Source organism: Schistocerca americana, chromosome 5 (genome assembly GCF_021461395.2).
Source record: "Schistocerca americana isolate TAMUIC-IGC-003095 chromosome 5, iqSchAmer2.1, whole genome shotgun sequence".
Taxonomy (NCBI): domain Eukaryota; kingdom Metazoa; phylum Arthropoda; class Insecta; order Orthoptera; family Acrididae; genus Schistocerca; species Schistocerca americana.
Genome location: NC_060123.1, coordinates 559,513,128 through 559,534,478, shown reverse-complemented (window position 1 = coordinate 559,534,478; position 21,351 = coordinate 559,513,128). Strand labels below are relative to the sequence as shown.

General features: G+C 42.1%; 1 protein-coding gene across 1 annotated transcript in view; it reads left to right on the top strand.

The window, feature by feature from the left end:
- The window catches only part of LOC124616007 (cytochrome P450 6k1-like), a 79,417-nt gene that overhangs the window by 30,219 nt on the left and 27,847 nt on the right, over positions 1-21,351 (top strand). The window contains exons 4-5 of the mRNA XM_047144218.1: positions 1,474-1,736; positions 6,431-6,621. Of these exons, the coding sequence (XP_047000174.1) occupies positions 1,474-1,736; positions 6,431-6,621 (454 nt within the window). The remainder of the gene's footprint in view (positions 1-1,473; positions 1,737-6,430; positions 6,622-21,351) is intronic.

Below are 21,351 nucleotides of genomic sequence, written 5' to 3'. Positions count from 1 at the left end.
CTGGCACTCTCACAAATTTTTACACTCTGTGACTCACCACAATGTCTAGATCAGGGATTCCCAAAGTGGTCGATATCGACCCCTTGGGGTCGATATCGGTTTCCTAGGGGTCGACATAAACGAAAACTGATTTTGGGGTTCGACGAGGTATAAAAATCGACCCCTATTAAATTCACACAAGTTCTTATTTAAAACTTAAAGCATTGCTAATTCTCACTCTGTCTTCTTCTATTGACATAAGTCAGAATGAAAAATAACACTCTGTAGCAGCTGTTTTAAGTTAGCGGACCGTTATGAATAAGGGGGTTGATCTTAAAAGTAGGTAATTTGGCCATGGGGGTCTGAGGTAACAGTTCATTTTGGAAAAAGGGGTCACTTGTCCAAAATAGTTTGGGGATCCCTGGTCTAGATTGTACAAGTTTAGAACCCCTTGTCACTTACAGAAAATTCATTGTAACTCTCTTAAAATGGTGAGAGCTTCTTTGATGATGCACTTGTTGAAGAATTACAATAAGAAACATCGTTCCCAGGCGGTATAACCTAAACTTGTTTCCTCTAAATTGTCGTTTCTTGAAAATGCCTTTACGTTTCGTCATCTTCAATAAACACAACAAAACACACGTAAACAAGCACTGCAAACGTAATTATAACAACTATTCGCAATCAGCGTGTTGTTTACAAACAGCAGAAAGGAAAGGATACCGACCGTTGCATTCCAAGGATAGCCAACACACTCTGGAGTAAAAAAAAAGTCCCTAACGTGCAATGTAGGGGATATAAAGACCTAAAATATATGCAGAAAAGTGGGTGACAGAAAAGTGGGCGTGGCATATAAACACACGTGGTAGCAAAGTGCTCTTCAAATGATCGAAAAAAAAAATTTTTTTTCAGCAAAATCCTTTTCAGAATACTTAATCTATCGAAATATGATGAAAACCGAAAATCGATTTTTTTTCGACTTGAACCATGGAGTGGTCCCCTTAAATACTGTTTACTGGATAACCGGTTTCAATACACTAAAGGTGCCATCATCGGATCTGAATGTAGATTAACATTTATAAGCCATTTGGACATAACGATACATGAGGCAGACCAGCTGATATAAAATCATTGTCACAAAAAATGAAAAACAACTGCTCTCATGGTCATTCTTTTCCATATCTTATGGAAAAGTCACCCCTTCAGGGAGAAGAGACTTCTCGAGTGCGAAATGCGAATTCTCAGTCCCCCAAATGCATCAAGTTTGCTTCGTTGCTTAACCAAACCAACTAATACCCATCATGACCCGCGGCCAACCGTGTAGTTTGAACGTCCATACGCAAACTGTACAGAAATTATGACGATTTTATTTCATATAGTTCAATAATTGTCTCCCCTTATGAGATCTGAATAACCTTTATTGACATTAAAACATTTAAATACAGCACACCCTGCAGAATAAGTCATTTGCCTTCTGTTACCGGGCGTTCGCAGGCGATGCGGAAGTATGCTGTCGACCTCTGTGAAGTGCTCGAGTCGGCGGCGGCAACTGGCGATATCGCCGACATGCACGAACTGGCGGCACGGTTCACCACTGACGTCATCGCCTCTCTAGCGTTTGGCGTGCAGGCCAACTCCCTGCGGAACCCCGACTCGGAGTTTCGCCAGTGGGTACGCAGGATCTTCATGACGTCGTTCACCAGGATGCTCTCGGTTGTGGCACTCTTCCTTAGCCCAACGTTATTCAAAATTCTCAAGTAAGCTATAACCCTCCTACGCCTTTTTAAGTTACATCTGAGTAAATAATTGCTTCCACAGGCTTCAGTACCAATGCCCTGAAAGTATTCCGCTCCTGTACAAAATTTTTAGCCATGAATGAACATTGACGAGTTGTGACTTCTTTCTACGAGATTTTTTGGACTCACGAATGACCTTCATTGCCAACGATAATGTCCAGAAAAATGTAGACACTCTTTGATAGTTAATATCTCTGGAACAGAATGACATATCGCTGCAGTTTTGCGCAGTAGCGTAGTCCATTGTTTTCTCAATAGATCTTGGTGTGCGTTTTCCAGCAACTGACAGTGCAGCAATGAATGAAGTAAGATTGTCGATTGAGCAACGCAAGGCTATATTGAAGTGGTACTGGAGGTACGAATACGTGATGGAGGTACAACGACAACGGCGTAATGTGTACGGAACTCAGCCACCAACAGGTACATCAATTTATCGTATACCAGATAAATTTGAAGCCGATGGTACTGTTCAGGATGTGCGTAAGGAAAGGTCTGGCAGATCGATAACATCGACAAGTCCAGCTTCCAGCGCTGCTGTGTTGCAACATTTTACTACGTCACCTCAAAAATCTGTGATGCAGGGAGCGTGCGAAGGAGGGGTAAGTCGATCAAGCGTGCGACGAATTCTGAAGGGTACAACGAAGTGGAAAATGTACATTCCAAGATCGCTGCACGCTGTGACAGAGGACAATCTGGATCGGACAGAGTACTGCGAATGGTTTGATGGCGTACTTCACGAAGACGAACGGTTTGCATTGATGGTTATCTGGTCTGACGAGGCGAAATTCAAACTGAAAGGTACTGCAAACCGCCACAAAAGCGTGTACTAGGCTCCTGAAAATTCTCTAGTTCACGTGGGCAAATATGTTAATTTACCGAGTGTGTGGTGTGGTCTGTCACCGCGCGGTTTGATTGGCCCATTCTTCTTTGAAGATACCCTAACTGGTGAGGAGTATCTTCATATGCTGCAAACAACCGTTTTACCTGCCGTCCGATTTCACCTACAACAAGATGACGCTCCGGTTCACTACCACAGAGATGTCAGAGTCTATTTGGATGAAAATTTGCCTGGACGTTAGATAGGTCGAAGAGGAGCTTTTGAGTACCCGCCACGGTCTCCAGACCTTACACCTCTTGACTTCTACGTGTGATTGACCCTGAAAAGTGAATTTTATCAACAGAAGCCAGCTACACTGAACGAGCTACGAGAAACCATCGAGGAATCCTGTCGCCTATCACACCAGCAAGACTGACAGCCGTAGTTCGGTCAACAGTTCAGGGGCATCGACGTTGTTTGGCTGCTAATGGGAAGAATTGTAACGCTATGTCATTTTGTTCCTTTGATACTGACTATCAATGAGGGTCTACTTTTCTGGACCCCTCTGCATAAGAGATCTTGTATATATGTTTGAATAATACATGATGACGACCAATACACCCAAACCTGTTAACACAACCTGAAAGCGTACTGCATCCTCCTTTATAGAGAGGGTGTGTGCAGTGGAGATGTTCATTTCATGTTCTATAGCGTCATAAAAAGTGTCGATCACGGTAGTCCCTCTCAGCATACTCAAAATCAACACGTGGCTCGAATTTCTCAGCAGCTCATTTATCCCTTGTTCTTGCTGCAATATGTATGCTACCATGCAGTATAACTATATAATCTGCTGATGGCAACTTGTCTAGATAACGATTCCACTGAAGCCAGAAAGTATTTATTTAAGTGTGTTCATGTGAGCTACGACTTTAAAGAAAAAGTAAATGAGCACGTGGCAGCGACCTTGAAAGCGTGATAAAATGTAAGTGGCTTCCCGACCAGAATAAATTGAAGAGGAATTAGAATAATTATTGATCGTTGCTGAAGAAAACCAACCCGATAGCTCAGCAATAAGATTTCAAATGTTCTCTATGGGACCACGTGGGACACTGTTACCAACAATCGTCAACTTAGAAAAAAGGAACCCCAATAATTTTTAATCCCGTACTAATACTAAACAGTGGGATAGTAACATGTGCCATTACCCATATTCACCAGTCAGCTACTGAAAGACCGATACTGATCCTTGAACATGGTATGAAGACTCTCACTCTGAACAACAGATATAACCTTGGTCACAAAGAAAGCACTAATACAAAGCTGAAAGTTATGGGAATAAGATATTGCGCCAAAGCACGCTACCAAGCAACGTTCTCGCCACGCATGCCTGTATGTTGCAGCGCAGAAATGGCCATCGAAATGAAACATTAGACAAAGAATTTGAACCGATAGAATCATGAAAAGCGAGGGCAGCGTCCTCTCGATGCCACTACCCCGGCCTCCGGCAGAAACGTGTATGCTTGGTCTCTCAGTTCCACATGGTCACCTTAACTCAAATTTCCGACGCCTGGTCAGTCAGGTGTCGCCACCAAAGTACAGCGTATAGATATGGTTTCACTATACAGCCAAAGACTGTCGCATTCCTAACAGACGAAACCGTGCATGGACTGACTTTGCGCCTGGCCAGCGATTTGTATTTCGCATAAAGATAAATGAGATAAAAAAGTTTTCTAACAGAAAGCTTGCCAAGTAAGCAGTTATAGCTAAATGTCCATGTAGAACTAGAGCCCTAATACGATAGTGATCAGTTACGGATATGTATATAGAAATGGAAATATAAAGCTCGAAAAAGGAATAGCCCTATTTATCCTCACCGAAACCGACGAAATTGTCAATATATCGGCAGTAAGGTGAAATCTAATTGGCGCGAAAAGAGCACGTTAGAACACCATGCACGTGGAGCAAACAGTGCGCATTATTCACCTCCCATATGATATTATCAGCTAATAATTAAAACAAATTGACTTGTGCTGGTGTGCATTGGTGTAGTTTTCCAATATTTCAATGGAAGAACATCACTATGCGTGGATCAGTTGCGACCATTAGGTACCTATTGTTTGACTCCCTTTGGTATCCATTACCATTGCAAATATTGCACCCATTGATTTACAGAAGTCGATGCCACTTAAAATGCATTCGGAGCAAAGACATTTCATTCTGAGAATTGCGTACACAAGACAGTACATGATCAATTGCGAAACGATTTTTGAACTGTGTGAGTGCAGTACTTTCACATTTATATAATATTTATTTATTTTTTAATATGGTCCATATAAGTTTGAATAGCCCTGTTATTTTGTATAACCTGAATACCTGAAATACCTACTGCAGCATTTTTTTCATTCTCTGCATGGAGTATTTCAGTTTCCACATAAAAAAAATGTGTTTTGATAAATCGTTTGTCACGCTGCTTTCTTAGCCACTTTTCATGACTGTGTGACAACCCACTGAAAAAACGTAACTTAAAAATCTTATTCTTCCTAGAAGGTTTGTCTGAAACGATTATATTATTATTACTAATTCTTCCTGGCCACGCGTTGGAGGGGCTCAATATGTTTCAGTTGAAAAGAAAAAAAAAGAGAGGAAGCACACGTTTCTAACATGTAATATGCATGGGAATTGGATGTACGTGCTAATCTCTTCCTCCTTCTCCCTGTCTTTGTCCATCTCGTCCTCCTGCTCTCCTTGTCCATCTCCATATACTCCCTCTCTCTCTGTCTATCTTCTCCTCCCCTCCCCCTCCCTCTCCCTCTTTTCCTGCCCCACTGTCTCCGCCCCACTCTGTACATCAACTCTTCCTTCCCCCACTGTCCACCGCCTCATGCCCCCTTTCTCTCTCAATCTCCTCCTCTCCCTTCTCTCTCCATCTCATCCTAGTCTTTCTCTCTGTCTACCTTTTCCTTTCCGCTTTCTAAGTCCATTTCCTCCCACCCCTCTGTCCATCTCCCCCCCCCCCACTCTGACCTAGTTTGTTGTTATTTTAAAATAGGTTCTGTAATAATATTGTAATCATAATCCAATAAGCCATAAATACAAATTTTCTGTTTGATAAGACCGTTTCGTTGTTGTATATTTCCTATAAGTATGTAGATATTATATATGTTAAAAAATATGTAACCCATATGTGTCCAAGCGTTTATTCGGGAACGTATAAAAATTTGATGTAAATCGGCCGAGTACTTTTTGAGATTTTCGGTGACAATGTAGCCCCTTTCTGTATTGCATATATATTTATATACTATACATATTAATATATATAGCCTATGCTGTCCCAATGTTCATTAGAATACTGTGTAAAAATTTGAATTAAACTGGTCAATAACTTTTTGAGAGCTTTGGCAGCAACTTTTCCACTTCATCCATTATATATTTACTGATATATTATATATTTCTAAAAGTAGATGTAATAAAAACACATGCGTATTCGAGTGGGACGTTCTGTCAAAATTTCGAAGCAGTCGGCAAAGAACTTTCGCAGATTTAAGATTTTGAACAAACGAACATTTACATTTAGATTTTCCCTGTAATTATTACATATATATTTATGTATTATATGTGTCGTTCCAGTAGGGACATAGAAGAAATACTGATGTATTCCAATGCAACGTTGTTTCAAAATGTCAAAGCATTCGGTGAAAAACCTTCGTAGACTTGTGAATTTGAACAAACGAACATTTACATTTTTATTTGTATATATCTCTCATTTGCCACAAGATACGAGTTTGATATATGTTTTTGTGACAGCGTCAGTTACGTTTGTTCATCTGATTTGGTACAGGCTGATAGGCGAAAAAAATCCCACATCACAATACTTCATAAAACTGGCGAGGTATACAATCACCTTCAGGGAATCGAACAATGTCACCAAGAATGATTACATGCAGCTACTTATACAGTTGAGGAATGTGGGGACTCTGGACGATGACAGGGGGAGGAACGGCGTTGAAGATGTGGGGGTTATTCGTTGGAGTAAGTATTATGATATTCTTTGAATGTAGTCAGTAATTTGTGACGTCTGTTACAATGTTTGTAGGTCCAAAAATGAGCAATTTAGTTAGCAACTCATACCTAATAATGTGTCTAGCATCAGTCTCATTTGAAGACCTCGGCTGCAAACAATTAACGTTGTTGGTTGGTTTCAGAAACTGCGCAGTAAAGTTGCAATAAAATCGCATAAATAAGATTTTTCAAGTACCTGCAATGTAATGTTTTTTTTTTCAGATACGTCACTGTTTTCAAATACATGGTGGTCAGAATCAGTCTTAAATGTTTGTGAGGCTGTTGCTCAAGAGAGGTTGTATTGAGAAATAATTCTTGGAAAAAGTTCGTTACGTTGCCCCTTTTACGATTTAATTAGCATTGAAGTTTGACATTCAGGTCGCTGCGCGTGCAAATTCAAGCAACTGCAAACGCTAAAATACGGTAATGCACAGACATATGAGCGACCCGGAGATGCTAATTACCAGTTCAAATGTACCGTTTTCGGATGTGATAAATTTAAATTATGTGAGCAAAAGCTACGTTTGTTCGGATCGAGGAAACCAAAGGAAGAACGCAGTTGGCGATACTCTCTGGCAGGCTACTTGAATCTGCGCGGGCAACGGCCTGACTGGTTAACTTCAATGCTAGTTAAATCGGAGATAGCACGACGTTTCGAATTTTCTTCTTAGACATTATTTATCAACACAACCTGCACTGCAACACCCTTATAAGCTTATCAGGCTGTTTCTGACCGCCCTGTATATCAGAGTAACGACCAATTTGAAGTGGTAAATTCTATCTAAAATTTTATTCTTAAAAAATCGTCATTGGATATTTATTATTGTTTACTTTTAAACTCGATGCACTTAATGTGGGTTAATATGACCTTAACATTGTTTACTTGCTGGGCAAATTAACGAAACTTTTCAGTGAAACCTCTAAAAAATACAAATTTCAAACACCCAACTTGCAATCACAGCTTTTGCAGTAATGAAAAATAACAACCTCTAAAATTAAGGGGAGTCGTACCTTCCTATCTCGACAATGTTAAATTGGCTATATAAATGCCCCGTTTTTTGAGGAACTGTTGAGTATATAAATGTGGTGTTTTTATCACATGTTCTCCCATGTTTTTTGACTCTATTGCTCTACAATCACTTTAAAAGAACAACTGGAAAAAAGTTTGATTTTTTTCCCTAAACATATAATTTTTTGGTGTAAATTTTCACAATTTTAATTTCTTGAATTTTAACTATTACAGTAAATACTACAAAACTAGAGCTACAACATCATTGTACTATCTATGTTATGTGCTAAATAATTCATTGATGTAGATTCAGAAGTTTCTGAGGAAAAGGGGCTTTTATACTGAAAAATGTCATGTTGAGAAAATTGCGTTTAAAAACAAATTTTAATATACAGCCAACTGATACCTAAAAAATATGTTAGACTCCTCCTGGATGGTAGTCCTCATCTCCTCCTTCAACTTCCTCACCCAGTGCTGCCCTCCTTCTCTTGGATCTGGCTTCTTTTGACATATTGTTTGTTGCAATCTCTGCCTTCATGATTCGCAGTTGGTCCAAGTCCATCACACTTTTAGTGGTGTTGTAGCCGTTATGAACGCCAAGATATTCCAAAACCTATAGTCTTCCAGAATAGCCATCATTAAAAGTAAGAACAGCAACCAAAACACCAAGTTCAAAGACTGACCTTCCAACAAACACGTTTTTTGGTGTTCTTGACCATACAACATTGTTAAATGATTCATTCGCATTTTGTGTTTTGCCCTTGAGACATTTCTTCAACAGCTCTGGTTGGGTAAGATCCTGAAACACAGGTTTCACCGCAAGCATAACAGCATTTGGTATAGTAATTTTGTGAGAGAAAGTGCCTACTTTACCCTCCTCTTTTGCCTTGAAGTGTTTACACCATTCAGTGGAACACAGGCTGTGTATTGGTTCAGCATCTGTAGGCAGCTTGTGAAAATAAATTGCCCAAACAGATCTCTTCATACCATCTAAATTATCTCTGTTACTTCTAAAGCCATACCATAATATTGTGTAATCTGATCAATTTGTTTATCAGTCAGTCGACGTCTTATACTTAGACCATCAGATAACTTGGTATGATTCTTCAATTTCTCCAGGCGTATTTTATGACGAAATAAATCTCAGGTGAACAGCCTGGCATGAGTGTGCATGCACACTCATACCAGGCTGCCCATCCGAGGTTTATTTCGTCAGATAACTTGGTACTTCCCAACTGCTGTTAGAGCCTACGTGGTATTGTGCCCATCCTCTTTTGCACATGATTAATGCGCTCTAGTTTTGTAATTGACAAATCACCATAGGCTTTACTCTCCACCACTGCCTTATACAATCGTGAGTCCCCATCCCCAAGAAAACTCATGTAGCGAACAGCACGGTCATGCTAGGGACGTTGGAACATTTTCACTGCAGAAGCAAGCTCCATCCCTCCACTAGTTCCTTCATAGTTTCTTTGAAAATTCATTTCATGCTTAGTTTGCTTTTCAGTACTCTTGCCTGCTTGCCTACAACCCTGACAGTACATAGTCAACACATCAGCATCCAACACTTTCCCATTGTCGATGCTGATAATAGATGCACATGAATTCTTTGACTGGAAACCCCTTTTTTGCCAGGATCCATCGAATGATATTGCTATGTCAGAACTACCATTTTCTGCTACAGCCTGCTATGTGGCTGTAGTCATAGACTCCATAGCACACACCTTGATACTACTTCTTACTATGGAGTTGTATTTGATAGATTCTGTAGGGGGACTAGGGAGGTTCAGCAAGCCACGAAGAACCTTACCAGTGTAATGGCCTTTTCCTATGCATCTAAGTCCATAGACGTATCTTAGATCAGTGTCAAAAAGTCCATTCTTTACACTTACTTCTGAAGTCTTGAAAGTTTTTTCGCTTTTACAGTCCAAACACATTATTTGCAAAGTGCACACCAGACCATTGCGTTGAGATAGCTTTTCAGAAATTCCAATTTCCCCTCCACATATACTACAACACACTGTTTCACACAAAGCTGAATTAAGTATATGGGGATTACTGGTGATATTGCAGTTTGTTTCACTGTCTGGAGCTGTGTTGTATTTTACATCATTACCCAGCAATTTTTTCTTGGAAGCACTCGGAGGAGTAGAAGGACTGTCACTATTTACAACCAAATTACGCCCTTCGGCGCTAACCACTCTTACTGCTGCTATCTTTGTTCTGTAGCATCTGTTCCCTTTGTTTCATATTTTTTTAAACACTCCTTTTGGTTTATTCATGACTAAAACTATCACAGGAAACACAGAAACTAAAACGCGGCTAGTGGATAACTGTTGTTGTCAAACACCAACAAAAGTACAGTTCAAAGAGTTTACTGCGAAGTACCGCCAGTGTAGACAACTTATGAAACGGACAGTTCTCTACAAAACAAGAAAAAAGCACAGCCTTCTAGACTATATAGTTCCAGAGAAAAATGCCAATATGCGAAATGATGGAAAACAAAATTCTCGGAAATGTCACTGCATGATTATTTTCAAATATTTATTTAAAATAGTGAATAATCGAAGGATACAAGACAGGGATACAGTCTTTCGCCGTATTGTTCAACCTAAACGGTCTTCATTAAAAGTGACACTTTTTAAAATTTGAAATTAAAAAGGCTCTCAACATATGAAAGAACATTGAGCTTTACTTTGAAGCTTACATATTGCAGTTGTGTTCTGAACTAAAATCTTTCAAATATTCGCCATTGGCTTGAACGTACTGACGCACACGATGGTTCCTTACGTCTGCGATAGCCTGACGAATTTTTTCCTCCAAACGTTCCGAAGTTTGTGGCTTGTTAACATATTCCTGGACTATGATATAGCCCCAAAGAAAAAAAAATCGTGGGTGTTAAGTCACACGACTGCGGCGGCCAATTTACAGATCTATGTCCTTACATAACAGGGTCGCCAAACTTCTCCCTTAGAAAATCTACTGAAGCATCAGCTGTGTGTCACGTGACGCCACATGTTTTCAGTACCTATGGTCTCAAGTTGTTGCCACATAAAATCGTGCAAATTGGGTGTTAAATGGTCTCCATTGACGTAAAGGTTCTTCTCTCATCATCTTTAACGAAATAAGGCCACGTCATAAACAGCACCACACAGTGAGTTTTTCTGAAATGAGTGTCGCCTAACGGACCATTTGTAGTTTCCTCCTTCACCAACAACGACAATTTTCCGTATTGACGGAGACAATAAGACAAAAATGTACCTCCTCTGAGAAGATGATTTTTTTATTGTAATCAAATTCAGATTTCAACTGCTGTACAGTTCAATCAGCGAACCCACGTCGCTGTCTGTGATCGTTTGGCTGCAAGTGTTGAGTCAGTACAACTTTTTATGGGTGCAGGACTCAACCCTTTCGCAAGATACGCAGAGTTGATTTGTCAGATAGCCACAACCGTGGAGATCGTCTTCAAACTGACGCATTCGGTTCTTCCTCAATATTCGCCGCTACTACAGCGAAATTGTCCTTACTTCGCACTTTACGTTGTTGTCTGGTCGTGTAGAGTGAAGTTTCGCTCAGACTTGGCACATTGAGGTGTATAGCCTGAACAGAGAAACGATGACGGCGGGCCAATCTGAACAAATGACGAGCATCCACATCTGAGCTGCCACTTTGGTAAAATGTTTTAATGATTTCTAAACGTACGGGAAGCGTGAGTCGTTGCATGATGAAACTGCAAATTGTACTGGATATTTTCACACCTGAAAGCACACAAACAATGTATTAGAAACTGGAGATTTCGATTTTAAAAAGTATCACTCTCATTGAAAAACCCCATATTTTAATGGCTGGCTCTGAGCACTATGGGACTCAACTGCTGTGGTCATAAGTCCCCTAGAACTTAGAACTACTTAAACCTAACTAACCTAAGGACAGCACACAACACCCAGCCATCACGAGGCAGAGAAAATCCCTGACCCCGCCGGGAATCGAACCCGGGAACCCGAGCGTGGGAAGCGAGAACGCTACCGCACGACCACGAGATGCGGGCCATCCATATTTTAATGGCCAGGGGTGAGTGGCCACTGCTGTTTGGTCGGCTACAGTCTGATCCGCTTCCATGGCCCCTAGCTTTAGCCGTGTCAGAGTCACTATTTTATTTAGTAGCGCCAAAAAATAGTGGTGGCGCTACACAACTCATCTAAGACAACAATGATGTTAATAAAATAAAGGTTCAAGAATAGTATTAAAATTTAAAATGAAAGAATATCAGTGCTAAGACTCTCTGATGATGTCGCTATCCTCAATGAAAGTGAAGAAGATTTGCAGGATCTATTGAACAGAATAATCTGTCTAGTGAGTATAGAATACGGAGAGATAGTAAACCGAACAAAGATGAACGTTATGAGGGGTAGCAGAAAAGATATTAAGGATAAACCTAATCTCAAAATTGGGGACACTGAAGTAGACGAGGCCGGCCGGAGTGGCCGTGCGGTTCTACGCGCCACAGTCTGGAACCGCGAGACCACTACAGTCGCAGGTTCGAATCCTGCCTCCGTCATGGATGTGTGTGATGTCCTTAGGTTAGTTAGGTTTAAGTAGTTCTAAGTTCTGGGGGACTGATGACCTCAGAGGTTGAGTCCCATAGTGCTCAGAGCCATTTGAACCATTTTAAGTAGACGAAGTTAGGAACTGTTCTATCCTGGAGGGAAAAAGAATGTGACGGCCGAAGAAAAGAGGACATAAAAGCAGAGGAGCACAAACAACGACGGTGTGGATGGATAAAGGACGTCTATTAATATCAGACATAGGCCTCAACCTGAGGAAGAAATTTCTGAGAACATACGTTAGGATACAACATTGTAATTCATGAGGTAACGATATACAGATAGTGGCAGCACTGCGTACACAAGGTGCACAAGGCAGCGCATTGACGGAGCTGTCATTTGCAGTCAGGGGATGCATGAGAAAAGGTGTCCGACGTGATTACGGCACACGACGGGAACTAACAGACTTTGAGCACGGAATGGTAGTTGGAGCTAAAGTGCGCATCATTTATGTTGGCGACTGAGTTTAGGTTCGTTCTGCGCATCTGACGTCACAAAACACAGTCAGCCAATGAACAGAGAACGACGTTGTCAGATCTCGACTGCAGTGCATAGCATGGACGAGTGTCTTCAGTTTTAGAAACGTTCAGTCATAAATAAAGTAATTGAACAAAAGCAATGTTGATAGCAGACTTTCTTTTATAGAAAGTTTGGAAAAAGCGTTCTTTATACCAATTGCTTCATATTCTATTAATTAATTAAACCAAACAAGCAATAAGACTCCTAATTCAGGCGATAGCAAGGAAAGGTGTTTGTATCAATCTCACGAACTGCTTTTTCGCACTAAAGAAGAGCGGTAATTGTTTATTTCCTATTGTACTTCGACGAAGCGCGAGTAATTCATAGTCATACCGAAAGTGCTTATCAGTACTTTGTGTGACATATTAAAGTCCTCACTGTGTTCTTTTTGGCAGACTATCTGCGTTAGCGTAATGGTTCAGGTGTTGGGTTTCTATGTGATAGGTTATGAGCTCAAACCTTGTGCGGTGTTTAATATTTTAATTATTTAAAAACAATATCGAAGTGCCTTACTTCGTGAATTATATTCGTTTGAACGCTATTTTTTGAAATTTCTGGTGCTTTGTCTCTTCATTAACCCTTTCGCTGCTGCAGACACGTGCTTCCCGCATTCCGCGCAGTGCGCTATTTTGTCATCACTGCACTGCTCGCCTGTGCAGACACATGGTGTTCCCACTGCTTTGACACACTTATCATTCGATTGCACAAAAACTATTTGGCCCAAAAATTTGATTTTTACACTTCTTCTTGACTGATACCTTCCCCCCATAAATGACTTACTTTTGTTTCGATGTTCGACGCAGTTATTATGCAGCATTAAATGTAGTAAACCATTGACGAAATTTTCAAGAGTTTGCAGAGGTAGAAGTCCATAGCGTATACTTTCCGTATGGTCGATTATAGTTGCCACAATCTTGAGAATGAAATGTGGACAAGATACCTAAATTTCATATAAAATTTACTGTATAACAATATCTCATTTAAGTACCACATAGGTGTTGTATGTAATATTGAGAAATATTCTGTCTTTCGCGACTGTAACAAAAGTTTCATTTACACCGGACGCGTTTGGCTTTATTTTAAAGCACTTCAATCAATGAAAGGTATGGCACATACACAATGGTACTCATGTTATCTTTCTTGTTTTTGTTCCACAGTCGCAGTTTTACCAATGGTACTGAAATACACTCCTGGAAATTGAAATAAGAACACCGTGAATTCATTGTCCCAGGAAGGGGAAATATTGACACATTCCTGGGGTCAGATACATCACATGATCACACTGACAGAACCACAGGCACATAGACACAGGCAACAGAGCATGCACAATGTCGGCACTAGTACAGTGTATATCCACCTTTCGCAGCAATGCAGGCTGCTATTCTCCCATGGAGACGATCGTAGAGATGCTGGATGTAGTCCTGTGGAACGGCTTGCCATGCCATTTCCACCTGGCGCCTCAGTTGGACCAGCGTTCGTGCTGGACGTGCAGACCGCGTGAGACGACGCTTCATCCAGTCCCAAACATGCTCAATGGGGGACAGATCCGGAGATCTTGCTGGCCAGGGTAGTTGACTTACACCTTCTAGAGCACGTTGGGTGGCACGGGATACATGCGGACGTACATTGTCCTGTTGGAACAGCAAGTTCCTTTGCCGGTCTAGGAATGGTAGAACGATGGGTTCGATGACGGTTTGGATGTACCGTGCACTATTCAGTGTCCCCTCGACGATCACCAGTGGTATACGGCCAGTGTAGGAGATCGCTCCCCACACCATGATGCCGGGTGTTGGTCCTGTGTGCCTCGGTCGTATGCAGTCCTGATTGTGGCGCTCACCTGCACGGCGCCAAACACGCATACGACCATCATTGGCCCCAAGGCAGAAGCGACTCTCATCGCTGAAGTCGACACGTCTCCATTCGTCCCTCCATTCACGCCTGTCGCGACACCACTGGAGGCGGGCTGCACGATGTTGGGGCGTGAGCGGAAGACGGCCCAACGGTGTGCGGGACCGTAGCCCAGCTTCATGGAGACGGTTGCGAATGGTCGTCGCCGATACCCCAGGAGCAACAGTGTCCCTAATTTGCTGGGAAGTGGCGGTGCGGTCCCCTACGGCACTGCGTAGGATCCTACGGTCTTGGCGTGCATCCGTGCGTCGCTGCGGTCCGGTCCCAGGTCGACGGGCACGTGCACCTTCCGCCGACCACTGGCGACAACATCGATGTACTGTGGAGACCTCACGCCCCACGTGTTGAGCAATTCGGCGGTACGTACACCCGGCCTCCCGCATGCCCACTATACGCGCCGGCCGAAGTGGCCGTGCGGTTAAAGGCGCTACAGTCTGGAACCGCGAGACCGCTACGGTCGCAGGTTCGAATCCTGCCTCGGGCATGGATGTTTGTGATGTCCTTAGGTTAGTTAGGTTCAACTAGTTCTAAGTTCTAGGGGACTAATGACCTCAGCAGTTGAGTCCCATAGTACTCAGAGCCATTTTTTGAACCCACTATACGCCCTCGCTCAAAGTCCGTCAACTGCACATACGGTTCACGTCCACGCTGTCGCGGCATGCTACCAGTGTTAAAGACTGCGATGGAGCTCCGTATGGCACGGCAAACTGGCTGACACTGACGGCGGCGGTGCACAAATGCTGCGCAGCTAGCGCCATTCGACGGCCAACACCGCGGTTCCTGGTGTGTCCGCTGTGCCGTGCGTGTGATCATTGCTTGTACAGCCCTCTCGCAGTGTCCGGAGCAAGTATGGTGGGTCTGACACACCGGTGTCAATGTGTTCTTTTTTCCATTTCCAGGAGTATATATTCTTCTTCTGCAACTGTAATAAGCGACTTATTTAGACGAGATGCGTTTCTCTCTTTTGAAGCATCTTCAGTGGACAGTGTTTTCTCTCCTCCATTGCCAAGTCACCTTTCGTAGTTTTGTGCTGCGGTAACACAACATTCAACGTTTGTGTTGGCTGATCAGTGTTTTAGCAAATAAATGATGTTTGTGTGTGCCACACACAAAAATTATATTTGACATAGTTCAGAGCACTTCACTGATAGACGGTATATTCAAGTCCTAATGTTTTTGTAAGTCCACAGTTTTGTTTAATGTATTTTGTCTACTTCCTTTTGATTCATTGAAGTGCTTCAAAATAAAGCCAAACGTGCTCAGTGTAAATAAAACTTTTGTTACAGTCGTGAAAGACGGAATATTTCCCAATATTACATACAACACCTATGTGGTACTTAAATGAGATATTGTTATACAGTAAATGTTATATGAAATTTAGGTATCTTGTCCACATTTCATTCTCACGATTGTGGCAACTAAAATCGACCATACGGAAATATACGGTTTACTACATTTAATGCTGCATAATAACTGCGTTGAACATCGAAACAAAATTAAGTCATTTATGGGGGGGAAGGTATCAGTCAAGAAGACATGTAAAAATCTAATTTTTGGGCCAAATAGTTTTTGTGGAATCGAATGATAAGCGTGTCAAAGCAGTGGAAACACCATGTGTCTGGACAGGCGAGCAGTGCGGTGACAAAATCGCGCACAGCGCGGAATGCAGGGAGCACGTCTTTGTAACAGCGAAAGGGTTAATGCGGCCGTGGTGGCTTCACTTCATGAACTGCGCGCTCCCCCCTAAACGTAGGCTTGCGAACTAGCTATAGTATGGCGCTGCTTCAATTGGCGCGTGCGTCGTGTGCAACTGGCAACGCAGCAATCTCCCGCGTCTGGGCGGGCATGCGCGAGCCGCCAAGATAAAAGAATTGAACTATAGACGCATGGGACATTCCATTTCGGAAATCGTTATGGAATTCAGTCTTGCGAGTATCCACAGTGTCAAAAGTATGCCGATAATACCAAATTTCACTGGCATTACCTCTCGCCAAGGACAGCGCCGTGCCGATAGCCTTCACTTAACGACCGAGTAAAGGAAACAAAAGAAAAATTGGGAGTAGGTATTAAAATCCATGGAGAAGAAATAAAAACTTTGAGGTTCGCCGATGACATTGTAATTCTGGCAGAGACAGCAAAGGACTTGGAAGAGCAGTTGAACGGAATGGATGGTGTCTTGAAGGGAGGATAAAGGTGAACATCAACAAAAGCAAAACGAGGATAATGGAATGTAGTCGAGTTAATTCGGGTGATGCTGAGGGTATTAGATTAGGAAATGAGACACTTAAAGTAGTAAAGGAGTTTTGCTATTTGGGGAGCAAAATAATTGATGATGGACGAAGTAGACTGGCAATGGCAAGGAAAGCGTTTCTGAAGAAGAGAAATTTGTTAACATCGAGTATAGATTTAAGTGTCAGGAAGTTATTTCTGAAAGTATTTGTATGGAGTGTAGCCATGTATGGAAGTGAAACATGGATGGTAAATAGTTTGGACAAGAAGAGAATAGAAGCTTTTGAAATGTGGTGCTACAGAAGAATGCTGAAGATTAGATGGGTAGATCACATAACTAATGAGGAAGTATTGAATAGGATTGGGGAGAGGAGAAGTTTGTGGCACAACTTGACCAGAAGAAGGGATCGGTTGGTAGGACATGTTCTGAGGCATCAAGAGATCACCAATTTAGTATTGGAGGGCAGCGTGGAGGGTAAAAATCCTAGAGGGAGACCAAGAGATGAATACACTAAGCAGATTCAGAAGGATGTAGGTTGCAGTAGGTACTGGGAGATGAAGAAGCTTGCGCAGGATAGGGTAGCATGGAGAGCTGCATCAAACCAGTCTCAGGACTGAAGACCACAACAACAACAACAACGACCGAGAGCAATAGCGTTTGTATAGAGTTGCCAGTGTCAACAGACAAACAAGACTGCGTGAAATAATCGCAGAAATCAATGTGGAACGTACGACGAACGAGTCCATTAGGACAGTGCGGCGAAATTTGGCGTTAACGGACTGTGGCAGCAGACGATCGATGGGAATGCCTTTGCTAACAGCACGACGTCACCTGCAGCGCCTCTCCTGGACTCGTGACCATGCCGGTTGGACCCTAGACGACTGGTAATACGTGACCTGATCAGATGAGGCCTGATTCCAATTGGTAAGTGCTGATGGTAATGGTTCGAGTGTGGCGGTAATTCCACAAAGCCATGGAGCCAAGTTGTAAACAAGACATTGTGAGAGTTGACGATGGCTCCATAATGTTGTGGACAGTGTTTACATGGAATGTACTGTGTCCTCTGGTCCAACTTAACAAACCATGGGCTGTAACTGGTTATGTTCGGCTACTTAGAGATCATTTGCAGCCATTTATGGACTTCATATTGCCAAGCTTCTTGCCACAATTATTCGCAATTGGTTGAAGAACTTCCTGGACAGTTAGAGCGAGTGATCTGGCCACCTTGATCGATCGACATGAATCCCATCGAACATTTATGGGACATAATAGAGAGGTCAGTTAGTGCACGATATCCTGTACAGACAACACTTTCGCAATTATGGACTGCTATAGAAGCAGCAAGGCTCAATATTTCTGCATGGAACCTCCAACGAATTGTTGAGTCCATGTCACGTCGAGTTGCTGCACTACGTCGGGAAAAACGGGGTCGGACACGATGTTAGGAGGTTCCCCATCACTTTTGTCACATCAGTGTATACCAGTGAATCATGGACTTTGCGAAACAGGAAAAGAAAGGAATCGAAGAGTTTGAGATGCCCTGTTATGTCTTGTAAAATTACATGGTTCTTGGAAAACAAAAAAGACTTTGGATGCACATGTGCAAGTTGAAATGTATTCCAAATTTCTATCATGAGCCACGTAGAAAATGCAGTGGAATGTTTTTGGAATAAACTATGTGTTATGTATGTTAATGAATAGTTGATCATTAGCAGCAGCGCAGAAGAAGTTGGCCTCCAAAAACTATGCTACTTCCATTGTTTTTCCAGTATTCTGTGTGTAGCAGCATCAGCTTTAGAAAGGCCAAATGTCTATAGGTAGACTTAACCAGACGGATCTTAAGTGAAAAACGAATAAGGTTTCGTTTGGAAGTATTCGCCGTAAGGTGCAATTCAAAATTAAACCGGAATTTTTGTTCTACGAGTCTTTTTGTAAAAGGAGAACGGCGCAATCTCTGCTCTCTTTAGCTTTAGTTTCCACTGATGTTCAGCACGATTCTTTAGTCAGAATCGCAATGTCAGAGCAAGAGGGAACCGTCATCTGTTGTGCAAAGCATTATAGTCAAGTTTCTCACTATCCAAAATTTTCAAAAGACTTGCGGCACAGTTGGAGGACAATACCCTGAGAAAGACTCAAGTGTGCGCAGGGCAGAAACAGTTTTTACGAGAACGAGAAACAGTTCAGAAGGCAGCTCACCTATGTAGCCGGAGGACCAGCATGGCTGAGGAGAATATTCCTGCTGTTAAGCAGCTTATTGGAGACAATCGGCGAACAACAGTCGGTGAAATTGATGCTCTCAAGATGAGGACATTGATGCCACGGCCGGAGTAAAAGACAGTACATTGCACGGTGTTGTACAACAGGGGACGTTTCGCAAGGACTGAGAGCGTTCCTTTAGGTGACGCTAGGTGGGGCGTCATGCCCAGAGGCTATTGTGTTTCCAAGTTCTACTTTTATGTCTTGGGCTATAACTGGTTGCGTGTAAGTTTGCTTCTGTCGTGTCAGGTGGTTATTGGAAGCGGAGGGCAAGAGATGGGATATTGTGCTCGTGTCTCAATCGACATATGGCATCCCTCCCTCAATAAACCACCTATGAAGCTATATCCCACAACCCCACCAGCCAATTTTCTCCTACCAGCCCGTGCTTCTCTCTTCTTTCCTCACGTCTGGATACTCTCAAACACCACTTACAACTACAGCGGCACATTCGAAATCTCCGACAGGCAAGGAAAACTCGTGAAAGAAGTGCACAAAACACGAGCCAGACTTCAACACATTATAGAAATGACAAGAGCCGTGACATTCGTATAGACTGTGGGAATAGCAACCTGCGAATGTCGAACAACGCTGCTTCCGTGGAACAATATCCAGCACATAAAATTCCCACCGAACTCGTAAATAACTCCTCTTAGACACCAACAGGGAACACGACCAGAATTCTACGCTTATCCAAAATGGAAGTCACACAATTACCTTCAGAATCCCTTTCTCCTCTCCAGCCAATCTCAGCGGAGTATTAAAATGAGCAGCCAATCAGAATGAAGTTTCAATGTTGTTGTTGCTGAGGTCTTCAGTCAGAAGGCTGATTTTATGCAGCTTTCCACGCTACTCTATCCTGTGCTAGTCTCTGCATCTCCGAATAACTACTGCAACCTACATCCTTCTGAATCTGCTTACTATATTCATCTCTTGGTTTCCCTCTACAATTGGCGCTCCTCAAAAGCCTCTAAATTCTAAATTGGTGAGCCATGATATCTCAGAATGTGTCCTACCAACCGGTCCCTTCTTTTACTCAAGTTACGCCACAGATTTCTTTTCTTCCCAATTCCATCCAATACCTCCTCATCAATTACGTGATCTACCCACCTAGTCTTAAGCAGTCGTCTGTAGCAACACATTTCAAAAGCTTCTGTTCCCATCTTGTCTGAACCGTTAATCATCCACGTTCCTCTTCCGTACAAGACTACAATCCAGACAAATATCTTCAGAAAAGACTTTCTGATTCATAACTCTATACTCACTCTCAGCGTATTGCTCTTCTTCAGAAACACTTTTCTTGCAGTTGCCATTCTGTATGTTATATCCTTTCTACTTCAGCCACCATCAGTTGTTTTACTGCTCAAAAAGCAAAACTCTTGTACTACCCTCAAAGTCTCGTTTCCTGATCTGATTCCCTCAGCACAGCCTGATTCAGTTCGACTACATTCCATTACCCTTCTTTTGATTTGTTAATATTCATCTTTCACCCTCCTTTCAAGACACTATCCATTCCGTTGAACTGCTCTCTTCCAAGTCACAGACCTAAAAGTTTTTATTTCTTCTACCTGAGATTTAATTTATTCTCCATTTTTTTTTTTTTTTTTTTTTTTTTTTTTTTTTTTTTTGCATTCCTTTAGTGCTTACTCAGTATACAGATTGGATATCTTTGGCGATAGACAACACCCATATCTCACTTCCTTCTCAGTCACTCCATCCTTTTCATGCCCCTCGTGTCTTATAAATGCCGCCTGGTTTCTGTAGAAGTTATGTATAAAATTTCACTCCCTGTATTTTACACCTACTACCTTCAGAATTTTAATGAATGTATTCCAGTCAAAATTGCCAAAAAATTTCTCCAAACCTACAAAAGCTATAAACTCAGGTTTATCTTTCTTTAATCTATCTTCTAAGATGAGACGTAGCGTCAGTATTGCCTCGCGTGCTCCAACAGTTCTTCCATTCTTCTCTAAATAATATGTGTCATTGTTTTGCAACCAGAATTTATCAAGCTGATAGATCGATAATATTCACAATTATCAGTACCTGTGTTAACATCTATCAGCACCTTTGTTATTTGCACTGGAATTACTTTATTCGTCTCGAAGTCTGATGGTACTCATACATCTTGCACACCAGGCAGAAGAGTACAGTCACGGACGGCTTTTCCAGGG